Raw genomic sequence first — 27568 nt, 5'->3', positions numbered from 1 at the left:
ACATTACGTTCCCGGAGTGGCCCGTTTGGTTAATGGGGGACACGGTGTCTCCCCGGGAAAGGGAGGGGACAGAAGAAAAGTCTGAGTCACTGGTGCAAACCCATTCCACTTAGGCCTCAGTGCCCTGAATGAACGCATGACGTCAGTTCATTTACGTTGTGTGGAGATGCTCAGCTGCCTGTGTGTGCAGCAGTCTTACTCAGAGAAATAAACAAAGTCAAACCCCAAAAACACAAGGGGCCAGTTTCACAGACATGGATTAAGCCTAGTTCTGGAATAAATTTGAACTTTCAATGGACAATCTCCATTCAAACTTTCATTTAGTCCAAAAGGACTAGGCTTTATCCATGTCTGTGAAACTGGCACAAGGTTCCTTAACACAGGCGAGTAGGTGCTGAACTGGACAGCATGCATTGTTGTGGGGAGCCAACTGCCACGGAAGCCAGCCACAATATCTTACAAATATTGCTTCAGTTGTCTGACCTACACTAGGCAGTATCAAATGATTGGGGTGTTGTGTTAAGAAACTAAGGTTGAAAACAGATTGATTAATAAAAACGGGTCAAATGAGGCAGTGGGTGGGTAAGATTACAGCAGGATTTGTTGAGCTTTCTATGGGCCTAACTATTTTAAAGGCCGACTTCACCAATTGGAATATGAAGGTGTATTGAACTCGGAGATCCTATTTAGTATAAATGTGCAAAAAAAAAAATCAAATCGGATCATCCTAGCCTGAGAAAAGGCTGAAAGAGTGTTTTATGGTCTCACTGTCTAACCCTACAATTTCCTTCTTGTGACATCACAGTAAGGGTTAGGATTAACAGGACAGCTGGGCCAAGGGAAGACTGAGGGAAGACTGAGGAAAGAAAAACCTGATTCATTATATTATAATAGTGATTTTATAATGATAGAACGCTGGTTCCGTATGGGTGAAGTATTCCTTTAAGGGTTAATTGCACAACAAACAATAATCTACAGTCAAATAGGATTGAATTTTCATATCTAAGTTATTTGTAACTGGTTTATATCGTTCATGTCACATATCATTGAAGCCTATTTCTTTCTATTTACAGTGATGTGACATGTCCCATTGGTAATGATCATGCATTTGTGGGCAGCATCACTGATTATGTGGGTGGGGAGCTCAAAAGAACAAGCAACTCTCTGCCAGTAAGGAATAAACAAGACATATTGGCAATTCATTCATTATATAAGTATGTCCAATTTCTTCAATGTCATTACTTAGCAAATGTGTGTTTTAACATCAGAATATATTACAAATGACTATTATTTAAACCCCACAATTATGAAGTGGCCCGGACAGGACTCATCATTTATAAAGGTGTGCGTAGAAACCCTCCCAGAACATTGCGTTCGCACAAAGCCAAGAATGTGCTGCTCGAAAAAAAAGTTGAGATTTATAAAACTGTGCTGCGCACTGTTGCACCAATCTTCCCTTTATAATTACCCACCTGCGGTGAATTGTGCGCAGGCGATCTCCGACCCGTGTCCTCCCTCTTCAACTCCCAGTTTCATCCCACAATCTACCATACATGGCGAATGCTAAATAGCTCCTGAATATGATGACGCTCTTAATAAGCACGGAATTTTGACTGACATGAGGAAAAAAGGGAGGCAACCGGCCCCAAAGAAAGCGACTGAAGGAAGAAAGTCTGTGCTATGCGCCGCTGTAACTGGCCCACAAACACACACGCGTGCTGATCACATATCATGATTGGCACAGTCATTACAGTCTTCTTTGTTAAGCTGTTTTGCCCAACTTTGTACTGTATGAAATATCACGTATTAGCGAACCTGTAGGATATGTGTAGGCCTATATAAAATGTGTTGTGAGAGGTGAAATAATGCTATAACGCATTGTTTCCCTTCTGTGAGATCCACACATTTCCAACAACGTCAGATTATAGTTTAAACTTCCAGGGTAAATTGTTATTATTATTATGAATGTAATAATTTGCTAAATTCCTAACATGATTTTATCTAACGAAATATATAGTTTTAATTAATATTTTTGGCCTTAACTTTGTACAAAACTACTTTTTATACACTATACACAGCCTAAAATATAGACTATTTTCTCTCCCGCTGGCCACTCACAGACACACCTCCCGACGTACTGTATATGATATTATTATAAAGTAGAACTAAGATTCATTTAAAAAATATAACCAACACATGTATAGACCTACTTGAAGTAAATCAACCTACATCATTACTGCATGCCAAAGACAACAGTAGCCTATATTCGCAACAATAGGTACGCACATATAATTGATTAAATATATTGGGTGCCATGCATTTCACAAGGATATGTGTGTTTTTCCGATGACAGAGCTTTATTTCGTGGTGTTGCCATTGAGTGTCGCTGATTCCCCGAGTCAGGAAAACCTTGCTATAAGCATGGTCAAAGATTGGCGTGGGAATACGCACAATTCTCCGCAAATAATTATTTTATAAATACCACCGTTTTGCCACCGCACATTGTGCCTGTCTACGCAAGGTTTTTGTGCGCAGCAAGCTTTATAAATGAGGCCCCTGGACTAGTTTCCCCAACAACATAGCTACTTTACTAACATACTAACATATGTTAGGGCATCCATAGCAAACAGTTACACCTTACTTAATGCATTGACTTAAGTTATCATTCTTAGGTAAATACTTGATGATACAGCAGTAGTGACTGATCAAGTTGATCTCACGCTGACAGATGAATAATATCAAACATTTGAGCTTTAATAACCATCTAAGTAGACATGAGAAATGCGCACCATCATGCCTGAGACGAGGACTCATTCAATGCACACTCACTCCATAAAAGAAGCAGCAGAGTGAACAAAGGAAACGCGCAGGCAGATTTTCACAGTTTGCTGCACGAGTATAAAGATAAGAACACTTTCCTTTCCCTGAGGATGCAGCTTACTCAACCGTACGCGGCTGTTTCTCCTACTTCTTCACTTTCAATGTGTCTAAATGATGTTTTTTCTTTATTCTACAAGAAATATGTGACAGAAAAACCTATATGGCGCTCGCTATAATTTCCACAAATGGAAAACTGTCGATATGTAATTATTAGATTGATGTTTTGAGGGACCTTTCTGCTTTTACGGAGCGGAGCGCAGTACTAAAGGGCAGCCTGGGCGTTATTGATTGGCCCGTCCACTCTCGCTCAAGCTTCAAACCGTGTGCAGACTCCCTGCAGCTATGCGCATCTAACGAGGGAGCCAATCCGTGGCACCAGTCTGACTGTCAGAGAGACTCGCAGAGCCATGGCACCAGCACATCCTCCGACCACTGGACCCTCCGCAATTTATTTTTAGTGACAGCGCGCCACTAGGGGAACCATTTTACGCACGAGCACCTAACAGGCACAAGCCGGCTGTGGAGAGCCTCAGTCCTCCTGTTGCGCCATGGAGAACTCCAGCCTGCTGGGTGGAAGCGCACAAAGCGCCGGTTTGATAGACTTTCTTATGTCGGACACTTTTAGGCAAGTTGTGAATTCTCCCGAGGCCATGGCTGGGTTCGTGGCCAGTGCGTTCAAGAGCCCCGCTGGAGCCGAGTTCATGGTCGCTCCCCCGACGGAATCTCCTCACCTGGTGCCGGCCTTTTGGGACTCCCCGCTCAGTCACGGAATCAATGTGTTTGTAGGACTCGTTCTTTGCTTCACTATGCTGGGGCTGGGCTGCACCGTGGAGGTTAACCAGCTCGGAGAACAGATCCGCAGACCCATCGGGGTGCTGCTGGCTCTGGTGTGTCAGTTCGTTATCATGCCCTTGGTGGCCTTTCTCTTGGCCTTAGCCTTCTCTCTGGATGATGTGGCGGCGATGGCTGTTCTCCTCTGTGGCTGCTGCCCGGGAGGAAACTTATCAAACATCCTGTCTCTGCTGGCGCACGGAGAGATGAATCTAAGGTACAAATACTGTAAACTGCACTTATCTAAACAACACTATGTAGCAAGTTATCGATTGAACCTTAAAAAAGTGTTCAAAAGGTTGAACTAGGCTATTTCGAGTATTATTCAGCAATTTACGCACGGAAATAATGAGGACTTGGATACACTTTACGCACCACTCTTAAGCTCTACGTACTTCCCAAAGTCATTGTGGTATCGTTATCAGCCTTAACTAAAACGATCCAACACTGTGCCCAACGTCCACATCCATCTAACACTGCTATAACGGTGCGTCTTTGCTCTCCTCTCCCCAGCATCATCATGACCATATCTTCCACTCTGTTGGCGCTCGTGCTGATGCCGCTGTGTCTGTGGATCTACAGCCGCGCCTGGATCAACACACCGGTGGTTAACCTCATGCCGTTCGGGGCCATCATCTTGACCCTGTGCAGCACTCTCATCCCCATTGGTTTAGGAGTTATGCTGAGGTACCGCTACACGCGTGTGGCCGACATTGTTTTAAAGGTAATTTGTGAGTTTGTTAAAAAAAATACAGTTGTGTGTTATTTAGGCCCTGATGACTATATTCGATTTAGGAGTATACCTTTGCGCCAAAGCGCACTGCGTAATTTTCCTTGTCCGTCATAGACTCTGACCGAAAACATAGTGACATCAGAGTCACTTTTTTCCCGGAAGAGCTCCTCCCTCCAATTTCTGATTAAATGACACGTGAGGGAGGGCCACATCAGCTCCGGCAGAGTCCTGTTAGACAGCAGTGATGCCTTGATGCAGATTCCAGCCCTGTGTTTAAAGACTCACCTCATGTTCAATGATACATCTCAAAAGCACACACATTTTCCATTGTAGGCGCAATCTTGAGATATGACACTTGCCTCTCAGAAACCCTCACTTCAGATAAGGAAATATATATATATGTCAAAAAACAAAATAGGTGGCCCACGCACAGCAAACCTCCCTCGTCCTTAAAGGTCACATATCATGCACATTTTCAGGTTCAAAATTGTAATTTTCTACTAGAATCTGTATACAGTACTTCATAGTAGGGCCCGACCAATATTGATTTTGGAGTGCCGATGCCGATTATTTTCAGATAAAAATTACGGTTACGATTAAATCGGCCGATTAAAAAATTAAATAAAAAATCCCCAAAATATATATTGAAAATATTTACTTTTTTGAACCCTTAAATATATATATATATATATACCTTTTACTGTTGAAAATATGTACAGGAACTTTTTCTTTATTGCAATACGCATTGTCTAAAAAAAATAAAGTGTAACAAATATGTCTAAATTCAGACATTATGCATTTTATCTTACTGCACCCAACCCTCTGGAACTCCCTCCCCCCAAACATCAGCATCTCAGACTCAATAAACTCATTCAAAAGTCAACTCAAAAGTCACCTCTTTAAGGAAGCATAATGACACCTGACTCCACTTCAAACCTTATTTGAATTTTTTCTGTATTTAGTTTTTTTCTTCATGTATGATTCTCTATGATGTAAAGTGTCTTTGAATGACCTCCAAAAAAGCACCATATAAATTCTATAAATTATTATTATTAACAGTCAAGTGATGACCAATGCCTCTGTTATTGGTTGCAGGGGGAACTGTCAAGTGTAAATTAATCCAATGAATTACAACACACCTGCTGCCTCTGTAAATAGGCTATAGCATTAATGCTATTCAATGAGGCTACCTCCAGGACAGCAATACATTTCACACATGATTGCTTGAAAAAAACAAAAACAGCAAAAATTGGCAAGAATCGGCAAAAAAACGGTTGATGCCGATAATTCCAGAAATATGCGATAATCCACCGATATAATCGACCGGCCGATAAATCGGTCGGACCCTACTTCATAGTGTCAAAAAAATCAGTTATATTTCTCACAGTGCCATGGCTGAATCTCCTCTTTTCAGCCTCTGTCTGAAACGGTCCGTTTGGAGCCTATCTCTTAATCCCCGCCCTCCATAAAGCCCAGGCTGTTCTGATTGGCCCTGAATCTAACTGCCGGTTGGAATCTAACTGCCACTCAGATTCAGGGGGATCTGGGGCTGTGCTTATCACAGGTGGAGGTAGTGCTAATTTAGGTTGGGAAATACATCTGTCATAGCCTGGCACCGCCCGCCTACCTACTTCCGCTCAATTTTAATTTCACTTCAGTAGTCAGTCTGGGGCTGTGATTCATGGAATTCTGCTCGTCCAGATTTTTGGATGTCCAATCAGCGAACAGAGGGAGCGGCTGAGAACGATGACGTCGAAGTCGCGCTCCAGTTTCAGTTGAATGCTGCGTTCCTTTATACTCGGAACTTGGAAATTTCCGACTTGGTAGTTCCGAGTTCCGACCTGTCTGTGTTCCAGGGCATCTGCTTGGGAAAGTATGGATGCCTAAAACCTTTCTCATCCAAATAACTAAACGTTAGGCTCTAACAAGTTACCGTTGCCAGGTACCGGTAGATCCATAGACTACAATATGTAGTGAAGTCTGAAATTTCCGAGTTCCCTGTACAACTGGAAAGCACCGTCAGAAGCCGGCTCATGATATACATCACGACCAAACGTTATGCGACTGGTTGGCTGATCCAGAGTGGCACTGGGCAGATCCAATATTTTTTTTTTTTTTTTTTTTAAGATATTTTTTGGGCATTTCTATGCTTTATTGACAGTGCAGAGACAGAGGTGAAATGGGGCAGAGAGGGGAATGACATGCAGAGAACGACCGTGGGCGGGAATCGAACCCGGGTCTGCTGCTGGGACAGGCCCGGGGGGGGGGGGGGGGGGGGATGCCCTACCAACTGAGCTAAGGACACCCCTGAGATCCAGTAGTTTTAAACTTCAACAGACACCCGCCTCCAAGTGAGTGAACGTTTGTCAATAGAGCACTTCCAGACCTTCTGTACAAATGAAATGAAGTACGATGGTCTGGTTGGACCAGGCTACATCTGTCTGGGCTTTTTGAACACATTAGAGAAAGGTGGATGTACAGAAAAAGAGAGAGGGTTGTGCTTTCTCATACTTTGGGATTCTCTAGACAGAACGGGGACATTTTATTGTAGACATGAACACATGAAACATGAAAAAGTGCATTTGGCAAAAAAATCAGTTCCCTATTCTCCAGATGTAGGGGCCCAGAACAAGACAGGCAAGTGGACTCATTCATAACGAAAAAAAAAACCTGGATCACAGTGGGACTGTGCAGGGAAATCCAGAATGTTTCATTCAGTTGCATAATAAGAGGTGAGGTAACCTTTAAACACTGTGTTGTTTCTCCAGGTATCTCTGTGGTCTCTGCTCATCACCCTTGTGCTGCTGTTCATCCTGACTGGAGCCATGCTGGGCCCGGAGCTGCTGTCCACCATCCCTGCCTCTGTGTATGTGGTGGCGGTGCTGATGCCCATGTGTGGCTACGCGGCGGGCTACGGCCTGGCTGTGCTCTTTGAACTGCCGCCCAGCAGCTGCAGGGCCGTGTCTCTGGAGACCGGATGCCAGAACGTACAGCTGTGCACCGCCATCTTGAAGCTGGCCTTCCCCCCTCAGCTGATGGGAGGCATGTACATGTTCCCCCTGCTCTACGCCCTGTTCCAGGCAGCCGAGGCTGGCGTCTTCATCCTGGCCTACCGGATGTACAGGAAGAAGGTGCTGTGCAAAGCAGACCCCACGGGGGACGGCCAGGACACGGACATAGGTTACCAACGCTTCAGCGATGATGACTTTGACTCTTCTTATGGCGCCGTCACAGTGAGTGACCCCAACACCATCATGTTGGACCCCTGTCCTCCTGATCCTACTCCAGTTTAATGGTCACATGCTCATGTTCAGGTTCAACATTGTAATTGGTGTTTCTACTAGAAACTGTTTCCATGCTGTTGGTAATGAGAGGGATGTGGCTTTTCCCCTTGTGACATCATATAGGGAAAACATCTGAACAGAATGTTTGAACACAGGTTTTCAGAAAGGTGAAAGTGGAGAGAAAGAAAAGTTTTAATTTTTTTCTCATATTTTGCGAGTCTCTAGACACACCAGGAACCAATATTAATGTTGAAAAACCATGAAAAAGTGCATTTTTCAAAATAAAAGGTGACCTTTATTATGCTTATTTTCAGGTTTAAAATTGTAATTTGGGTTCCTACTGGAAACTATTTTCCTGGTGCAGTTTCCAAAAAAAAACTTTAAAGTTCTCACAGCATCATTACCGAATCTCCTCTTTTCAGACTGTGTCTGAAACGCTCAGTTTTAAGGACCTCTTTGTTTAAGCCCCTCCTTCAAAAAAGCCCAGTCTGCTCTGATTGCCCCAAATCTAACTGCCGGTTTGAATATCACATGCAGTTAGATTCAGGGGTATGCTTTTCACAGGTGGAGGAAGTGTTCAGTTAGGTTGGTAATGGGGGGCGTGGCTTCTCCCTGTATGACATCACAAGGGGAGACCAATGTGACTGGGGTTTTTGAAAACAGGTTTTCAGAAAGGTGGAGAAAAGAGAGAGGTTTGTTATTTTCTCAGACTTTGAGAGCCTGCAATCACACCTGGGACCCAGAAAAATGTTGAAAAACCATGAAAAAGTGCATTTTGTGCGATAGGTTTTAAACCTTTAATGTGTAAGACCTGCAAGTGGACTCATTATTCATAAAGAAAAAAAATCTGGATCACAGGGACTGTGCAGAGACATCCACAAGCGTTTTATTCAATTTGACATTCATGTCTAACGTCGGACAACAACAAAACGTCACTCATGATGTTTTAAACATTTCTGTTTTATCATCAGTATCATTTATCACACTATCAAAGGAAGACAGCATTGAGTTTCACTAATGAGCATGGCTTTAAAACTGTGTGTGAGAAACACAAAACATACATATCAGAATTATTCATGCAGTGCCATTCACTAGCCTACATGTGCTCCATTAACAGTCTGAACAAAATGTACAATACATGTATATTATAAACTGTAATCAAGAAAATAAAATATATGGACACTAAAGACGTGTACCGTGTTCGCGTGTGTGCCGTTTTTGGGAAGAGGGAAAAAGGAAAAGGGTCCCACACACCGACACACCTGACCATGATTAGGCCTGATGATGGCGAGCTCGCGCTGCCTAATCAATTTAAATAGCTTCACCCAGAGACCATTGGGTTGATTGAACAAAATGGCAACGTATTGTGACGATCCAGTCGACAGCTATTTCTATTCCTCTTACGACCCTTACACGGGCAGATACCCCAAGACTAATAAAGACGAGGCGTGGGGGAAATATAAAAGTTACCATTCCCACTACGGAGACATCTCGGACGCCTTCAACAACCGCCAGCGCGCGCAGCTCAAGTCCATCTTATCCCAAATCAATCCAAAGCTCACCCCGAGACTCAGGAAGGCCAACACTAAGGATGTGGCGGTGCAGGTCAACCCCAAGAGAGACGCCACAGTGCAGTGCTCCATCGGCCCGCGGACCATGCTGGCCATGAAGCGCGACCTCGTGCGTAAAAGGAGGCAGGAGCCCACCGCCGCCGCCTCGTCGCCCGGCAGCAGCCCCAATAGTAAGGCTGGGGGCGGCGTGAGCTACCGACGCACTCTCGCGGTCTACTCACCCATCGCCTACAGGAGCGTCACCTGCTTCCTGGTTGACGAAAACAACAACAGCAAAGAAGGCTCGTGCAGTGAGGCGCAGACCGGAGAGCCGGACCAGAACTCGGGGAAAGGCGAAGAAGAGCCGGCCGGTGTGGATGGAAAGACCGCCAAGCTCCGGGACAATGTCAAAAAGCTAAAGGCCAAGAGTGACTGTGTGCAGCCAACTCCTGAGGACAAGGCGCGCGTGCAGTTCCAGGTGAGTTGCATCACGCGTTTAGAGGGGGTTCCCTTAACTTCCAAGTTTTGAACGGATTTCCATTTTTTTTTCTAAATACATTCCACTTGTGCTCAGTTTAAAAAAATAAAAATACTACCAAGAAAATAAGTAGTTATGAAGATAAAATTCCTGTTATAAAGTCCTCTCCATCTGTGATTAGATACATTTTAAATCTTAAAATAGTTCATGTTCCTACAATTGTGTACAGTATAACATGGTTATTTTAAGAACCCCCCCCCCCCCTCCCTCCTCAGGTGTGTTTCAGGGTTCTTTCTGAATTATGTTTTTAGATTTTGGTTTGGGGAATTCTTCTCCAACTGGAAAGCCTCCTGATTTTCAGAAATATTTGGATATAGATCAATCTAATTTGGATAATGTAATAAAATGATGTAGGTCACTTATTCCCAGCCAACTCCAGAGTGTCCAGTCTTGGCTGTTTTTGAATTTGTTGAAATGGGCTCTTCTAAATGTCATGACTGGAGCTAGGCTGACTCTCATCAAGATAATGTTGATGATCAGCCCAAGTCTCAACGTCTGGCTATGACAAATGCAAGAGCTGTAATAACTCAATGGAAGACTGTAAAGCTAAACTGAGCTTTAACCAATGTTTACTGAGCCAGTGCTAGTGAGGGGGAGTGAACAGACTCTCTAACGGTTTCCTTTTTGTCTGTCAGTTTCTGGAACAGAAGTACGGATATTATCACTGCAGAGCATGCAACCTGCGATGGGAGAGCGCCTATGTTTGGTGCGTTCAGGGCACCAACAAGGTGAGCACACCATGTCTTCTGTGTAAAGCAAATCAAATTAGCCAATAATTGCACTTGGGTTGGGGGGGAGGGGGGGACTGCAATCTAAGAAGTTTTTAAAACTTAATTTTACTGCAATGACCCCTTATTTATTTATTTTTCTTTAAAGGAGAAAATTAATTCTCACTTTTGGTGGGCCAAAAATGTGAATAATAATTTGAATTCCAAACACTACAATATGAAACTAATTGTTTGTTGCAGGTTTACTTCAAACAGTACTGTAGGAAATGCCAAAAGGAATTCAACCCATACCGTGTGGAGGACATCACATGTCACGTAAGCCCTTTTACTTAGTGGCAAAGTACGTTTTTAAAATGGTCTGTGCCTTTTTTACTGAACCATAGATGATATTTTTTCTTTCAGACTTGCAACAAATCTCGCTGTTGCTGTGCCATGACGCAGCGCCACGTTGACCCCAAGCGGCCCCACAGACAGGACCTGTGTGGCAGGTGCAGAGGCAAGCGGCTCTCCTGCGACAGCACCTTCAGCTTCAAATACATCATCTAAACTTTTGCTCTGTGTCAATAATGGCATCTGGGATGCAAAATCTATATATTTTTGATTCAAAACTTTATTTCATGGCTTGTTTTGTTGCAATGAATGCTAAGCACCACACCCTTTAACGAGGAAAATAAATAACTACCATGCATGCAGCTGTACCGACTCTGTACGTAACTCAAACCAAACCTGTGTATCCCTGCATTCCAAATCACATACACTTTCTTTTTACTACACTACATACTAAAGTACAGAAAGGTTTTGGGGCCACGGGAAAGAAAAAAAAAAATCAGATAAAGTTTTTTTTTCATTATGTCAAGAATAAAGATGAACACTCAACTTCAAGTTAGTGGGACATGTATTTTCAGCATACTACAATTGACGTGCATCTATTGGGACATCCTAAATAGTAGGGGAAGTATGGGAATTGGAACGGGGGGGGTCGGTGGGGGGCTGAGGAAAAGCAACGCAATCTTAATAACTTAAGACACTTGTACTGTATTAGGCTTTTATTTATCCAGAGAAGGCTGGTATGTGAGTGAGCAACAAAAAAAAATGGATAATGCACCTCTACATTAAAACATCTTCCAGGTAAATAATATATTCATTAAAGGACAGCATTCAAATGTACCAGACAAGCAGGGGGGGGGAAGCTCAGAGGAATGAGTACAGTGACTGTTACAAATGTGCCATGACAAGATTTTCTAGAAAGCAATTCAGATAACGGTTCATGTCCTGCAGTCACGCAGCAAGTCGGGTCATTCTGAAAGCACAGTGCCACTCCCAACTACACTCTTTAGGATCATATTGTATAGTGGAGGACGAGCACTGCTTTGCAACTTGATCAACCTACATGGACAAACAAACCTTTTTTTAGTCTCCCCCTCAAGGGTCTTTAAGCAGAGCCCATAATGGGGTGACACACTAAAAAACAAGATCAGTGGAGAGAAGGAATGCATACGACTCGGCTGGATTGGTGTGGTCCAAACAGGAGACGGGAGGCTGCATTAGATCTTCCATGCCAACCCTGTCATAAATCAGAAAGGTGGCTAGTCCCCACATGAAACCCCCCTATTGCAAGACCACAACCAAACACACCAAGGAAGCCTTTGGGAAATGTATGAAGTTTGGGGTGAGGAAGAAAATGTTAAGCGGGATCATTAATGACTCGGATCTGGTTTTTGGCTTTCTCTCATCACATTAGCTTTATACATACATCCTATCCGGATGAACAGTGCATTACACAAAAAGTACAAGGAGGGGGGGAAAAAAATACTGGTTTTACACTATACATTTTCTAAAATATATACAGAGTAAAATAAGTTATGTTTCCATAATGAGCTGTAGCCAGTCTGCACCTGTGTGCAATTATATGCATCTGTGTGTGTGAGCTTATACCAGAATATCCAATATATATATATATATCACACAGTCAAAGAGTCTCTAAAAGGCAGCTACTTATTTGGTTAAAGAGTGAGTTTTGCACAAAGACCTGTTAAAAGGGGATTCTCCTCTCCAAGCAGATCAATAGATAGATTTCTCTTTTTACACTCTCCCTGAAGGCAAACGTCTCCCGCAGGGTTACTATTACACATGTTAAATATCCTAACATTTACAACCTAGGATGTGTTAGCTCTAATAAAAAATACATTTCTCCAAAAAAATATTCTTGCAGTGCTTTTCTCTTTCAAGCATGCTTTTGAAAAACCTCTTTTTAAAAACAAGATTTTTTTTCTGTGTTTGCTTAAGAATCTTGACCGTGTGTCCTCAGACCTACGCGTCACCTCCTTCTCTGGACTGTTTGGCATGCTTCAATTCCGTCTGTCCAGCCCAGAAGAGGCTCAGCAGCACGACGGGCAGATCCAGCAAAAAAAAATAAAAATTGAAAAAAAAAAATTTGAAAAAAAGTTGTCATCCCACCGTGTCCTCTCCTATTCTTTTCCAAGCAACACCACCACATGACTTATTGCAACTGAATTTTGCAAGTTGGCTTAGCCTGGGGAAAATATATTAGCTTGAAGCATTCATACGTGTGTGTGTGTGTGTACTAATATATATTAAGAGTCAGTTATTCCCACGCATCCTTTTAGCCCTTTTATAGGTGGAGTCTCTCTCTGGTCCTCCTCTGAAACCCCCTCGCTGTCTACCCTCTCTCTCTCTACAGCTGAGGTGAGGTCTGTGTAGAGCAGGGGGGGAGGGTGTACGTGTTTTTATGTCCCAATCTGAGTCCTCGGACATAGCCTTGCAGTCTTTTCTGTACCACAGGTTTACAGTCCAGTGCTGACCACGGTGTTGTTGATGGTCTGACAGGCCTGTGCCCTGCTCAGAGCCTCTCTGATCTGGAGGTTGAGCTCCATGAGGCGGGCGCTGGCCTGCGACGGGTCCCTGCTGGGGCCCACCACCGCCAGGCAGCCCGTCTGCCCCAGCGTCTGGTGGCGGAAGTAGATGTGCAGCAGGGTCTGCACCGCGTTGTCCGTCTCGTTGCCAAATATGTCGTTAGGCCACAAAGACCTGGAGATAACAGAGAGAGGGGTGAGTTCACACAGCCAAGATTTTGAACAAAAGTCGTACAGAACTATTTTTTTTTTCTTTTTTTTTTTAAATGGGGGTTGAATAATTTATTTATTTCATTGTCTTTGAAGCTTTTCTGTTCCATTTGTACACAACAAGGCCCTGATTGTATGTGTGTAACCCGCAAAACTCAATTTCACAGCAAAAATGTGCAAACTGACCTACTAACGGTAGGATTGCGTGCCGTGTAAAATAAAATGTCACGCATTGTGATTTTACAAAAGCCTGAAAATAATTGCGTAATCAATGGCCTGCCACCAGATCTCAACCCAATAGAGCCCCTTTGGGATGTGGTGGAACCAGAGATTTGAATCATGGATGTGCAGCCGCCAGATCTGCAGCAACTGCGTGATGCTATCATGTCAATATGGACAAAAACCTTTAAGGAATGTTTCCAACACCTTGTTGAAAGTATGCCAAGAAGAATTAATGAAGTTCTGAAGGCCAAAGGAGGTCCAACACGGTACTAGAAAAAGGTGTACCTAATACAAGTGTGCTGGTGAGTGTATAGTCTATCAATAAACTGCATCAGACTTTGGAACATTGCGACTTATCAAGGCATGGATAGTATGTGTGGAATTGTAGCACTTACATGTGGCAATTTGTGGTTTGGTTTATTTGAAGCTATAGTACTTGTTGTTGTTCTGAGTTTGTACCTTCATGGTTGAATGCACTTAATGGAAGTCGCTTTGGATAAAAGCGTCGGCTAAATAAAATGTAATGTAATGTAATCAATTGTAATTGTCCCGTCTTACCTGAAGAGTTTGACCTGTGAGAGGGCAGAGCAGAAGTCTCGGCCTCTGAGTGTCTCTATCAGTGACTGGATGGCCGTCTCTGTGTTGGTCTGAGCGCCGTCCGTCATACACACGTCCTCCTGCCCGTCGGTTCCCGTTTCAGCCTCCTTCAAACAGCTCTCTAGGATGGTCAGCTCCTCAGACATGTTGGTCACCTTTACAACACACACATACACATGTTCAATGCATATACAGTGCCCTCCAAAAGTATTGGAACAGTGTCTTTTGCTGTAGACTGGAAACATTTGGGTTTGACACCAAACTATGAATATGAGACAATAGATCAACATTTCAGCTTTCATTTCCAGGTATTTACATCTGGATCTGATACACAACTGCGAAGATATCATTATTTGAAAAAGGAACACCACATTTTTTTAGGTGAGCAAAAGTATTGGAACAGATGACTTAAAATAAATTCAAGTAAATAAGACTTAATATTTTGTTGCAAATCCTTTGCTTGCAATAACCGCATCAAGCCTGTGACCCATTGACATCACAACACTTTTGCATTCTTCTTTTGTGATGCTTTTCCAGGCCAACTGTTTTCCAGTCAACCGCAACAATAAAGGAATTGGCATCAATGTTCCAATACTTTTGGAGGGCACTGTACATGTGAAGACTATCCTGGAGGCCATTGGCATAGACCTCACCACTGAATATATCTAGTGGAGAAGCTGCTGAGCCCCATTACTCTTTATTGAGGAATTATTTAATATCATTAAGTCCTGTAATTTAATTAAAGCTCCGGGGCAGGATGCGGTCCAGAGTGGCCTCGACTGCAATCCACGTTTAGCAGGGCCCGTGTTAACTACTCTAGTAAAAAGATCCCGCCAGAGAATACACTGCTTACTTATGTATGCGCCGTATTGACGGAACCCTCTCAACCTTTTAACCTATCCCACAGATATGTTTGGGGAAATGACACACAAACCATTATAACATTATCTTAGTTTGATGACTAAAACACTTCTCCTGAGTCTTGGGAGTCAGACAATGAAACAAAGAAACATGTGACACATTATTTAGACTTTTCAAAAAGAAGAAGACCATGAGTTCCTTCCATGATCTGCATATATCCCTCTCATAAAGTGTTTCTATCAGAGGGCTTTCTACAAGGCCCAGAGGCTGCAGGGATTGTATTCTGGCAAAACATTTTTGCATTTCAGATTTTATTCTGTATGGACGAAAAATCGCAAGGATGACATAATCGGAACTGCACGGGTGTTAGCTTTCTAGTGCCGAAAACGGTACGTTTCTCTTATTTACCTATCGGAACGTTTTTTACATAATCAATAACACTACGTAGTTTGTTTATGTGAAAATACAAAAGAATACTTTCAAAATGTAATGAGGAATAACAGTGAGACAACAATCAGGGGAAGACGGTTTCCTGCAGCATGATGCAATGTGTCTGTTCCTGGTTCCCTGACAGAGGAAATGGAGAAGATGGGAGTTCCCACAGCGCCATTCTATTCTCCTATAATGGATTGGATTTATATAGCGCTTTATTTCCTAGGAACTCAAAGCTCTTTACAGGGTTCCAGGTTCCATTCATTCACACACAGTCAAACCGGTGGTGGTAAACTATGATAGTAACCACAGTTGCCCTGGGGCAGACTGGCGGAAGCGTGGCTGCCATTCCGTGCCAAGGGCCCCTCAGACCACCACCTCAAAACATACAGCAGAGTCATTCACATTCACACGAGGCAAGGTGGGTGAAGTGTCTTGCACAGGGACACAACAACCATGACACAGGTGGCAGGGCGGGAATCGAACCGCCAACCCTTGGATCATTGGCCGACCCGCTCTACCACCTGAGCCACAGTCGCCCCAACTATCCAGTCCCATGTGTGTCAGCCCTCACCTCTGCCTCTCTCTTGATGGTGTCCACCCTGCTGATAAGCTTACAGTAGGCCTGGAAGAGCAGCAGCAGCTGAAAGTGCAACTTATAGAGCCGGCGACATAGCTCCAGCTCCTACAGAGACACAAACACACACAAAGTAAGTTACCTTATTATGGCCCAACACACACCTCAATGAAATGACTTTCTGGTGAGCACATGATTAGACAGATGGGTTTATCCTGGGTTAGAGACGTGGGAGGAGATGAAAGGGGTTAACGTGGCCATCTGGAGTTTTTTTTTTTCTTCCAGGGCCATGGAAGAAGAGGTGAGTCTACCCACTAGTGGAATTAGTCATGAGATTTCAATTAGAAAAACCCATCCCTCAACCCCCCTTGTTCTGTGAGGCTCACTGTAGATGAATGGCAAAAAGTAGTAATTACTTGGAAAAATTAGGACCTTAACCCAGCACAACATGGAGGGAGAGAAAAAACAAAAGGCAATTCAAAAACAGATTATGGGAATGGAACAATACACATGCAAAATAAAAAAAGGTGATCTAGTCCTGATGGCCAAAATGACCTCTCCACCCCCCATCCTCTACCAACCACAGGGCCCCCCCTCCCTGAAATCGTCTGTAACTGATCATTACACATTGAAGACATGTTGATTCACTTGATTATTAACCAGGCTGGATGTAGCAACAAGTTAAAAAAAAGAAAAGCCTATGTTGCACTACAAGGATGACAGTAAATTATGAATGACTGGATGGATGGCAGAATTGAGCTTTTTATATCATGGCTGATCTAGGCAGCAGACATATAAGAGGTGGGGTGGGGGAGGGGGGGTTGGGGGGTGTTGGCAGAGCACAGTCTGTGGTTGTGTCAACAGCAGGTATGTATGTACAGACAGAGAGAGGATGAGATGATCAGTGTTCTGTCCAAATGATTATTATTAAAAAAAAGTCTATAGAATATGAGAACCACTTACTGCTAGATTTTCCATTTGCTAAGCAAAGAAGGTGAGCAGGTCGCACACACAAAAAAAACAAATAAAATAAAAACAAACAAAACAGAAGGAGAGAAAGACCAAGAATTAGTGAGCTTTAACATGGAGACACAAGTAGAGACCTGACGGGGTCGGTGGCGGTGGTTTATCATCTTCACAACAGGTCAGGGGGAGGGGGGATCAGTGACGCAACAGATATGAGCTCACTACAGCAGTAACACAAGCTTTATATCCTGAGAGGCTGAGTGTGTGTGATGAGGGAGAGAGAAGATATGGTAGAGAGAGTGGAGCCTCTGGAAACCCAAATCCACACAATCCTTCTAACAGTGTCATTTGGGGAGTTGGTTGCATGATAGTAAGCATCTGCAAAGAGTTAGGCATATAATATTTCTCAATCCAAATGAAAATATATTGTCATTTTTTCAGAAATTCAGTTTAGATGGAGGCGGGCTATGCTCTGGTTCTTATGACACTACAAGTATTTTTAAACCAATCACGGTAGTTCTGTGCTGAAACATTCTGTAAAAAACAATGGATGTTGCCATGGAGACCGTCTGATATGGGCACACACACACGGTCCTGTCAAACGGTCTGGACAGTTTCTAAAACTAGATTTTATAATATTTATGAACATTGATTTTCAATCAGATTTTTGTAAAAACTTGATATCATAGATTGATTTTTACTATTTTAGAACCGGTTTCCAGATGCTAAATAAGTTGACTTGTCCCTGTGACTGTACATCAGTTTTAACCATAGATAGTATATAAAATGGATGTAGCATCCGGGCTGACCTCAGTTGTTCCAACTACATCCAATCGTCCTGGCCTATGCGCTTAGCCATCTTGCCAGATTTTTACTCTGCCTCATTTCCTCTTGCCGAAAAAGGGCATTGATGCGACGTCGGGGGGAGAGAGATACGCCCATCTAGCTGACGTATACCACCGAGGCGAAGTGAGGGCCAGCGGGCGGCTAGCTGTCACTCAAGATGCCGCGCCCCTAATTCTTCGTAAATTTTAACCTCCAATAGTTAAAAAGATTAAAAAAATTCACCCCCCTCGGTGTTGTCATGGAGATTTGACATCATCTCTGAGATTTGTAACTTCTGCATTGGATGCTGGTAGAACTCTCTGTGGTTGGGGCTTTTGTTTTAACCTAAGACAGCTTGTCTGTGGCTGGAAAAATAATGAGGAATCTGTGCATGTCCACAGAGCTGTGCAAGAAGCTCAAGCTAAGACAAAATGTCAACATTTCTATGATGTGGAGTGTGACATCATGCAAAGACCGGACACAACTGAGGACAAATAAGTTCGAGTGGAAAAGCCGTTTGAAATTCTGGTCTCGCTTATCTTGTCTGTGTTTGATTGACAGCAGCTGGCAGGCTGAGCCACGCCAGGGAACCAGAGACGAAGGCTACATTTAGGCTAATGTAACCCTTCTAATACATTTTCCTATATGCGACCGTTTTTTAAATTTTTATACACGGCAATGTTAAAAGCACAAATCAACAGAATCTGGTCATTTCAATTCGGCCCACTTTCATATCACAGGTCAGAATTTTTGCAATGTGACCTGATTGTGAACAGTCATTTCAGATTGTGTGTGACTCTCAGGGCGCTGACTCAGCATTCACACAGGTCCTCCGTGCAGAATTAGCGGCCATTGCGCCACAAAACGCCGCAATTAAAAATGTGTCTCTCTTTCTCCTCACACTCGTCCTAGCTGCTCATAAAAAAAAAAACATTAAAAAAAAATAAACCATGAATTCTGATTTCAGTGGCCTCCTCCATCTTTACATGTGTGAACTACGTGCTGTGTGTTGCGTCATGGTTACTGTTCTTTAGCGCATGCAGGTTAGTTCAGGAGTGTGACCACTTCAGACAGGAATCTGATGTTGCCCACATTTATTTATTTTTATTATGTCAACAGCCAAAACCAACAAATTGGATGTGAACTAGGGGTGTGAACGTTTACAAAAATGTCTAACCGTGTACACGACGGAATTTTTTTCGTGTACACGGTTAACCGTGACGTCATTGTTCTCGTGCGCCCGCCGTCCTGTAGGCGAGCGCACACACACACATACGCGTTCGCCTGTCATGTGCGCCGTCATTATCGCGCTTCATTAATTTCCTGATTAATATAGCCTATCGCTTTCTACATGTCCACGTTTATGCAGGTTGAACAGGTGTTATAAAGTTTGGGCTACTTACGCGCGTAGTTCACGTCAACCGGGTAACTTTAATCTTTAGGTTATCTTTCATCACTCTTCCGTGGCTGTGAGTCGAGCCCGAGAACGGCGCCTCCCCGTGTGTGTGTGCGTGTGTTTGCGATTATACACACACTCACACACACGCCGAGGGACAGACAGATTGGGCAGACTAGCTTTTATCCTCCCCAAGTAGTTTATTAGTGATGTAAAATCAATAAATGCGTGTCTCCAGAACATATTTAAAAACTTTGAAAAAAAGAACATTTAAAATTTGAATATTTTTTTTTTAAACGGTTTTCGTTTATTGATTTTTCCTAAACGGTTATGATTTACTAAACGGTTACTCGTGTACACGTGTACACGTGCACACCCCTAATGTGAACAATGCATCTAAATTGAGCCCTAAGGCTAAGGATGTGTGAACACAGCCATAAAGCTATGACATTAAGTATGATTTAAACTGTAGGCCATTTGATTGGCTGTATGGAAACAAATTCTCCATTTACATAAACTCAGAACTCGCAGTATTGTGACGAACACATCCAAAAGTAGGGGGCAAAAAATCAATTATACATTTCTCCATCTTGATTTTTACTGAAGCAGACAACAACATGCAATTTCAGCTGGACCTTAAGTCTTAATGCAACAACCAAACTGGTTCCATGATGCATCCATTCCTAATGAAATAAATGAATTCCAAGTGTTAGTTGGTACCTGTGTATGTGTGTTGGACCGTTGGTTGCTGTCTTTGTCCCCAAATGTTTTCCTGCAGTTTTCCAGCCACTGTGTGTTGGGGTTTGGACGACAGGAAGCGAAAAACAACAGGACAAAAAACAAACACAAGGTTTAGCTGAGGAGGTAACTTTGCTACCGTAACATATACCATCTCTGCATCTAACATTTGTGTGCGTATATAATAAAAGCTGGTCAGGGAAGGATGGGTGATTCAATAAGTGTGTTGTACTTAGCGAATTAAAGAAGGGCCTGTTCCCAGAGCAGGGCTTTGGTATCTAGGCCTCCAGGGACCATCGCCGTCTCATTCAATTAGCGCCCCTGCATCCCAGAACCCCCTCTGCAATCTCATCTCTTCCCCTCCCCCCACCTCCCTCCTCTTTCCACCACTCACAGTCTCTCTCTCATGCCTGGCCTTCTATAACTGATTTAGGAGCACCGAGGGTTATTTTTATCTGCTGTGGGTAGGGGGATGTCACCAGTGATGCAGCCAGATCTACTCATACTAAACTACTGATTCAATGCCTTTCTCCGCTGATGAGACAGAGAGCGGGGGCTGAACTTGGACAGCGTCAGCTATTTGTCTCCATATCCTCTTGGTCTTCAATTACATCAGAGTATTAGGTCCAAGTTGAGTAAAAAAAATACAAGGTAAAATTGCAATAATGAAGTCATAGTTGTACAAGAATAGTGGCAAATTTTAGGAGAAATGTGTGTAAAGGAGTAGGCCATGGCTACACAAGGTGCTCCACGGTCCTCATTTTATTCTATAGATTTTTTTGTTGTTGAAATTTTTCACTTTATTAGATAGTTCTTTCTCTAACTTTTTCATTACGTGGTGTAATTGGAGCTTCCGTAGTAGGACAGATGGGTGAATGTTTATGTGTCTACAATGGCGTAGCAGGTAAAAATCCTTCACAATGTCTGTTTTGATGGTTTTTAAATCATGTTTTATCACACCTATGGATCTGAGATGATGCTAGATATCTCGCTGCTTGAAGACCACAGTGCATTAATGTGGTGACGTAGGGACGAGGGAGGGGACTGCTAACTGCAGTCACTGACAGGAAGTTAGCTAAACTGACCATTCCGCTAACTGAACCTTTAAGTAACCCAAAAATGTGGAGACCTGCAGAGAACCAACCGCGGCAAGGATTCTAAACCGGGTCTACTGCGATGAAGATTTTGATGGCATAAGGATACATTTTACACATGCTACCCTTGTGATCATGTTCTTTAGAGTCGCACACAACACCAACACAAATACCCCTTAAGTCTTTGAGTCTTAAGAATCACAGAGGATATGAGGCAACTAACCCGAGTGTGTGTGTGTGTGTGTGTGTGTGTGTGTGGGGCGGGGTTCAAAGAGAATAATAAAGCAGATGAGAGTGTGTGTGTGTGTGTGTGTGTGTGGGGGGGGGGGGGGGGGTTCAAAGAGAATAATAAAGCAGATGAGAGTGTGTGTGTGTGTGTGTGGAGAGATGTGTGGTGACTTACGAGCTCTGCTGCTTCCCTCTTGGCGTTGTAGGTGTCCAGGTGTTCCTGCAACTCCAGCACACTAAACTTCAGAGTCTCCAACAGTCCACAAGAGACCAGCTACAACAGCAAGACAGGACACCACATACATTAACCCCACAACAACACCTAATACTCACACAAATAATCACACAAAAATCAGCTTTCCACAGGACAGTCAAGACATACATCAAGGGAATGTGTGGAACATGCAGCACTATGTTTGTGATGACAGGTACATGTGTTACTGCAACCACAATATTGTATTTTTTTTTCTTTTGCTCCCTCGGTTGTATTCAAAGGATTGCAGACAGAGATGCAGAACGGGCCTCACCGTCTCGGCGTCCAGCAGCACAGTGGGACACTGCGAGCGAGACGTCATGACCTCCAGGGAGCTGAGGAACTGGTTGCCCATTCGCTGGAGCCTTTCCCCCAGGAAGCGCACCGACGAGTGGGTGATGGAGCCAAACTTCCCCTGGATGTTCTGTGTATTGAACAAGGATGGTGGAATACAAAACGGAAGAAACATTTTTTTTTTTTAATGAGAATGTTCAGGAGTTAGCAAGAAAGAAGATGGAACATTACGTCCAGTCCTGCCAACCAAAAATATCCACACGACAAAAAAAAGAGAGAGTCAAGGCTTCTACCTGAAAGAGTCGGGAGAACACGTGGAAGGTGTAAACAGCAGAGGAACCGTCTGTATCCGACAGCATCTGGTTGACATGGCAACGCCAAGCATCTTCCTCATTGTCGTAGGCGACGGGCTGGAAGGCTGCCAGGATGGCAGACAGGAAGGGAGAGGGGGGCGGAGAGGCCTGGGGCTCTGGGTAGCAGTCTGCGTCACCTTCATCTTGACTGGAACACACACACACACACACACACACACACACACACACACACACACACACACACACAGGGGCCAATGAGCAACTATCCTACATCTTCCACACACTCCCCCCAGTCTGCACTGAAGGACCAATGTAAACACACACGCACACACACACACGCGCTCGTCCTTTACTTGCTGCAAGTAAACAAGCTCTCATCGCTCTATCTCTGCCTGGCTATCTCACCGCAGAATCTGCTGCAGTACACTGAGAGCTCTGATCTACTGCAGTGCTCCAGCATAACAACAACATATCAGCCATTAGCATTTTAGCATCACGCAAACGATGCATCTCTCTCTCCCTCCTTCTCCCATACACACAGACAAGATACTCACAGGCCTGTGGGACCAAACAGCCTGAAGAAGCAGACAGAATATAAGTATCTAATGCCCGCGCTGCCCAGCGCTGGAGCGGACACAGTCTCTGTCCTCATCCTCAACCAAACTATCGCTTGGTTTTTTCTCTCCCTCTCTTACTCTCTTCCCCTCGGCTGCAGCTCCACTGTGCTGCAAACTGCTAACAGCACTAGCGCACTGCACTCCCATCCCACACAGGACTGCAGAGAACACTCTACACAAGCTGGGCATCCTCTCACACACACACACACTTCTCAAAAACAGAGCCAGCTCCCGACCTCACACAGAGGTAGAACGCTGCCAGGGTTGTTTTTATCTTGCTCTCTCCTACTCGCAGGAATCCTCATGCAATGCATAGGAATATACTAAAACTGGTTAGAGACCTGCTGTTCAGACAATCATGCAGAGTACACACCACTCACACACACTTGCCTATTAATCATGCGTGACTAAGCTAAGTGAAAGCCCTTCAAGACAGTGATGTATGCTACAAAAAGGCTTAGTGTGTGTGTGGGTTTAAATCTTCATTTTGCTTCAGTGTACCGGTAGTTAATAACAATGACTTTAGAGCTGTCCTCCAGTCAGAATTGGCCCACCTTGAAGAGGGACTGTTTAAATGTGGCCTGCAGCCAGCCTAGCCTGGCCCTCATCCATATCTCCCGCCCAGATGGGAGCCATGCCAGAGAAGAAATTAGCCATCACACCATCTCAAAAAGCCACATACTGTAAATCTATATACCTTCATAAAGCAACCAAGCTGCCAAGCTACCCAAGCTATTGTTGAATCAACATGAGACATTGCATACCAATTTTGAATGGAACTGTTTAATTTTACCAAAGCAGAGGTAGGTAAGTGTCGGCTCGTAAAATAATGTAATTAAATCTGTGACGCAAACATACAATGTTATCAGTCAGCCCCTTGCTGAGTCCAACAGACAGATCGTGAAGCCTCTCAACCGGTTACCAAGTTACCAGATGACAGTTCTAGATAGGATTGTTTCACTTCCTGACATTTGTCATCTTAGGGGCACGTTACACGAAACGGTGCATACGCGAAAATATTCTCCCATTTGCACTATATCATTTACATGAAAACAGCAAATGCAGGCATGAAACCGCAGGTTTTTGAGATCACCTCCCAGGGAGGATTTTTTGGAAAACACAACGGTTTTGGTTTCTTGTAAACACCGAAACCATTTCCCCTGGTAACGCTGACGCCACGGCTCCACTTCACGTATGCGTAGTCTATAACATTTGCTGTCAAAATACCCACACGCGAGTTATAAAGTTAGAAGACAACATGCACGGTGTCTCCGCGGCACCATCACTGTGATCCGCGGAGAGTTTCGTGCAGGGCTCAAATATAACACTCGCCAATTTAGTCTAAGCGATTAGTAAGTTATTGAGACCACCGGCCACTTTGTCTGGGGAAGGATTTGTGCTCTGCCGGTTTTTCTAGCCAAATAAACGTGTGTATCTTCTATATGCCAGTAGTCTCGCAAAGCCAGACCAAACTACAATATGCCAGGGACACGGCTCTCTACATTAAAAAAACACTATCCATAGTTCAGCGCGCAGCGGTTAAGTTACTGTTCAACAAAAGGAGCATTAAGGCTACGGCTTCACAGTAAAAGCATTTCACTGGCTAAACATTAATAGCATTTCACTGGACAAATGTGAGTTGACTTTTATTTTGAAGTACGCCTAACAGGAAAGTAGCCGCTCATAAAGCCCCTTCACTATCAGCATGTCTTCTGTTTTCACGAGTTCAATAAGGTGAAAGGACAGAAAGCTTGTCATTTACAATACTTGTAACCCAAAGCTTACACCAACCGCTTTATGAACGTTAGTGGCATTAATTTTCGGTTACAGTAAGGTTTTATGCATCAAATTGTACCGGAAGAGCTATAGGGGTTTTTTTTTTAAACCAAAAACGGGAAAACTGTCACGTTTTCACCGTGTAAAGTGCCCCTTAATCTTTGTTAACATTGTGATTTTTTTAAGTTACTCTGTTCACACGACATCAACTTCCTGTGTGTCAATTTAAGACTTTAGACTTCTTATTTAGTACTTCCAGACCCTCTAGTAAAGTTAGGAGATCTTCTGAACGGAATGTTAATGGGGGTTCCATATATCTTGCTGACTCAGAGCATATTATAGTAATCTGTGTATTTTTGTATAGTTTTAGATTGAAAACACTCCATCTCCTCTCCCCCGTTTTGAGAATGAACAGAAGCTAAGGGTGGCCTCCAAGGACAAGAAGCTAGTTACTGAAGATGGCATCATCCATCTTCAGTAACTAGGTGCATTTCTTGCTGACATTTCTGGACATTAATTCTATCCGTTCTGTGCTACTGTATAAACATGTAGGTGAAACATGGCGGCCTCCAACTGTAATGTAGATATAAAACGCTCATTTTAAAAAGGGAATAAAATATATATTTTAAGTGATGAATATAATATTCCATTTCTACCAAGTCAGTTCTGAAAAACACCATTTCCCTTTAACACACTGCTACTTTAAGGGTTGCAGACATAAGATCATTTTTGAACAGCTCCCTGATAAGGTAGGACATCTGGGACACTTACCTGGACATGCTAGAATAATCAGCCTCCTCTTCCTCGCAGCGCTCATCCAGCTCCTTCAGGGCCTGTGTCACGTCCTCCTCCCACATGGAGCCACAGGTGCTGTCTGGGTCTGGGTCTGGGTCAGGGTCTGGGTCGGGGTCTGGTTTGGCCTGTGGTGGGGTGGGCAGGGCCAGGGCCTCTTCCTCAAATCCCGGTGGAGTGTCTATGGCGGGCGGGGGAGGGGGGGCGGGGTCCAGCTCCTCTGGAGGGTCCATGGTCTCCTGGCTCTCCTGCTGCTGTGGAGCCTCTCGAGGGTCCTGGGGGTCAGAGGGCAGAGCGCTCCCAAACCCCGTGTCCTCACTCACACTGCTGCTCAGCTCCTCCCCAGCCATCATGCTCACAGCGTCCTGCAAACACAGGCCACAGGGGGGCGCTCAAGGGGCGGCTCAGCACGCCATAACAAACTTAAAACATGTTGTACATAAAAAAAGGGACTACAAAGAAGCTTTCAGTTTTTGATAATTCTTTGGACAAAAAGAAACGGTAGTCTTTTTCGACAGCAGTGCCCACTGTTCTAAAGGTCTTTGCTAGCGTTCGTGTGCAAGACAGGATGCATCGCGATGAGGTAATGTATTTGTATGTGACTATGTAAGATTAATAATAGTATTATGACAATGGAAAAGCCCAGTAAACTTTTATTTAATACCAGTTCGAGAAAAACAGGATGTTCCGGTCTGCCTGTCGTCAATCTTTTTATCTGAGTTGGCAGGTATTTGGACTCGAGCAAAGGCATTAATAATAAGAAGAAGAAAAATAGCGCCTATATGTATTTTAGGTCAGCCTATACTCAGGCTATGCTAGTTTCGACTACCCAAGAGGGACTTTTAAGTAAGTGTGTTTTCTTTTCAAATTAAAAAAATTATCACTTCCTGGGAGATGGCTCCTTACGTCACTCCATAACATAATGTCTCTCGTGAGAATTTTCAGAAAAAGAAAAGAGTCGATAAAAGGAAGCCAATATCAATCTATCACTGAAATGCCATTAAAATGCTGACCTCACCGCTAATAAAACAGTAGCAGCATCATGGTGAAACGACAGGGAAGCAGATGAATGAGATGTATTGTATGTGCTCTGAGGCACGCCACCATCTATACGGACTCATTTATGACCTGCACTCCATAACTACACATAAGCTATGGACATAACAAATCGAACCAGCAGTAATGAAGCGCGTTCTACGGACTAAATGAGGCTATGTTTTTATAATCCACAACCTAACTTATTACATTAGCACAAAAGCCAGTTATGGATTCTTACTCAGACGCAGGAATGTGCAGATAAATTCCATATGTAAAGTGATGGAGGGCGGAGGGATACGTCGATGGCACAGAAACGGTCCTAATTAAGAGCACTTGTTTTTTTTTTCTATTCAAAACTGTATTGCGTAGGGTGAAGCGCAGCGTGGCATGCAGCCAGTACATCACAGAGACAGCAGCTATATTACAGAAAGCTTTTAGAAAGTGGTCGTGGCCGTCCTGAGTAAGAGTATTGATGGTTTTTATCTGGAGGCTCATTACGCTAAGAGCTAGGGGCCTGTGATGGGGAGATGTCCTTGAGATGATATTGAGAGCTGGCTGGCTGAATTCCACTTCCTAGAAAGTTACGTTGGGTTGTGCGCATGGAGCAACGTCACTGAGGGGTAGGACGTTGGAACACCTAACAATGAACAGGTAAAAGCTAACCCTGCGTTCCAATCCCCATACTTCCCTACTATTTAATATGCCAGAAAAAGATTTAGCATGTCCCAATACATGCAAGTCAATTGTAGTGTGCTGAAAATACATAAATGCCCCACTAACTCAAATAGCATTTTGGAGTATTCGACATTATTCTTGACATTTCTTGACATAATGAAAAAAAAATCTTCCTTTTCTCTCCTGTGGCCCTTAAACTCTTCTTAAAGTATGTTGTGTAGTAAAAAGAAAAAGTATGTGATTTGG

General features: G+C 43.6%; 3 protein-coding genes across 7 annotated transcripts in view; 2 read left to right on the top strand and 1 right to left on the bottom strand.

The window, feature by feature from the left end:
- Positions 1 to 3428: 3428 nt before the first annotated feature.
- Positions 3429 to 7737, top strand: slc10a4 (solute carrier family 10 member 4; the record flags this gene model as incomplete). Its single annotated transcript, XM_080033174.1, has 3 exons — positions 3429 to 3928; positions 4225 to 4435; positions 7213 to 7737. The coding sequence occupies 3 exons, from the start codon at positions 3429 to 3431 to the stop codon at positions 7735 to 7737; spliced, it is 1236 nt and encodes a 411-aa protein (XP_079889300.1).
- A 1344-nt stretch (positions 7738 to 9081) lies between these two features.
- Positions 9082 to 11090, top strand: zar1 (zygote arrest 1; the record flags this gene model as incomplete). The annotated part of the gene is made up of 4 exons (XM_080032718.1): positions 9082 to 9756; positions 10452 to 10544; positions 10785 to 10859; positions 10947 to 11090. The coding sequence occupies 4 exons, from the start codon at positions 9082 to 9084 to the stop codon at positions 11088 to 11090; spliced, it is 987 nt and encodes a 328-aa protein (XP_079888844.1).
- A 493-nt stretch (positions 11091 to 11583) lies between these two features.
- Positions 11584 to 27568, bottom strand: part of fryl (furry homolog, like) — a 97835-nt gene continuing 81850 nt past the window's right edge. For 3 of the 5 annotated variants that reach the window (XM_080033039.1, XM_080033036.1, XM_080033038.1), the window contains 9 exons: positions 25589 to 25974; positions 22404 to 22611; positions 22091 to 22240; positions 21739 to 21837; positions 20224 to 20292; positions 17280 to 17297; positions 16314 to 16424; positions 14408 to 14601; positions 11584 to 13592 (listed from right to left, as the gene is read on the bottom strand). In XM_080033039.1, the coding sequence (XP_079889165.1) occupies positions 13349 to 13592; positions 14408 to 14601; positions 16314 to 16424; positions 17280 to 17297; positions 20224 to 20292; positions 21739 to 21837; positions 22091 to 22240; positions 22404 to 22611; positions 25589 to 25974 (1479 nt within the window). In that variant the 3' untranslated portion in view covers positions 11584 to 13348. The remainder of the gene's footprint in view (positions 13593 to 14407; positions 14602 to 16313; positions 16425 to 17279; positions 17298 to 20223; positions 20293 to 21738; positions 21838 to 22090; positions 22241 to 22403; positions 22612 to 25588; positions 25975 to 27568) is intronic. The other 2 variants (XM_080033037.1, XM_080033040.1) reach the window with 1 other exon arrangement.

Source organism: Ammodytes marinus (assembly GCF_949987685.1).
Source record: "Ammodytes marinus genome assembly, chromosome: 8".
Taxonomy (NCBI): Eukaryota; Metazoa; Chordata; class Actinopteri; order Uranoscopiformes; family Ammodytidae; genus Ammodytes; species Ammodytes marinus.
This window is presented reverse-complemented; position numbering and strand designations above follow the sequence as displayed.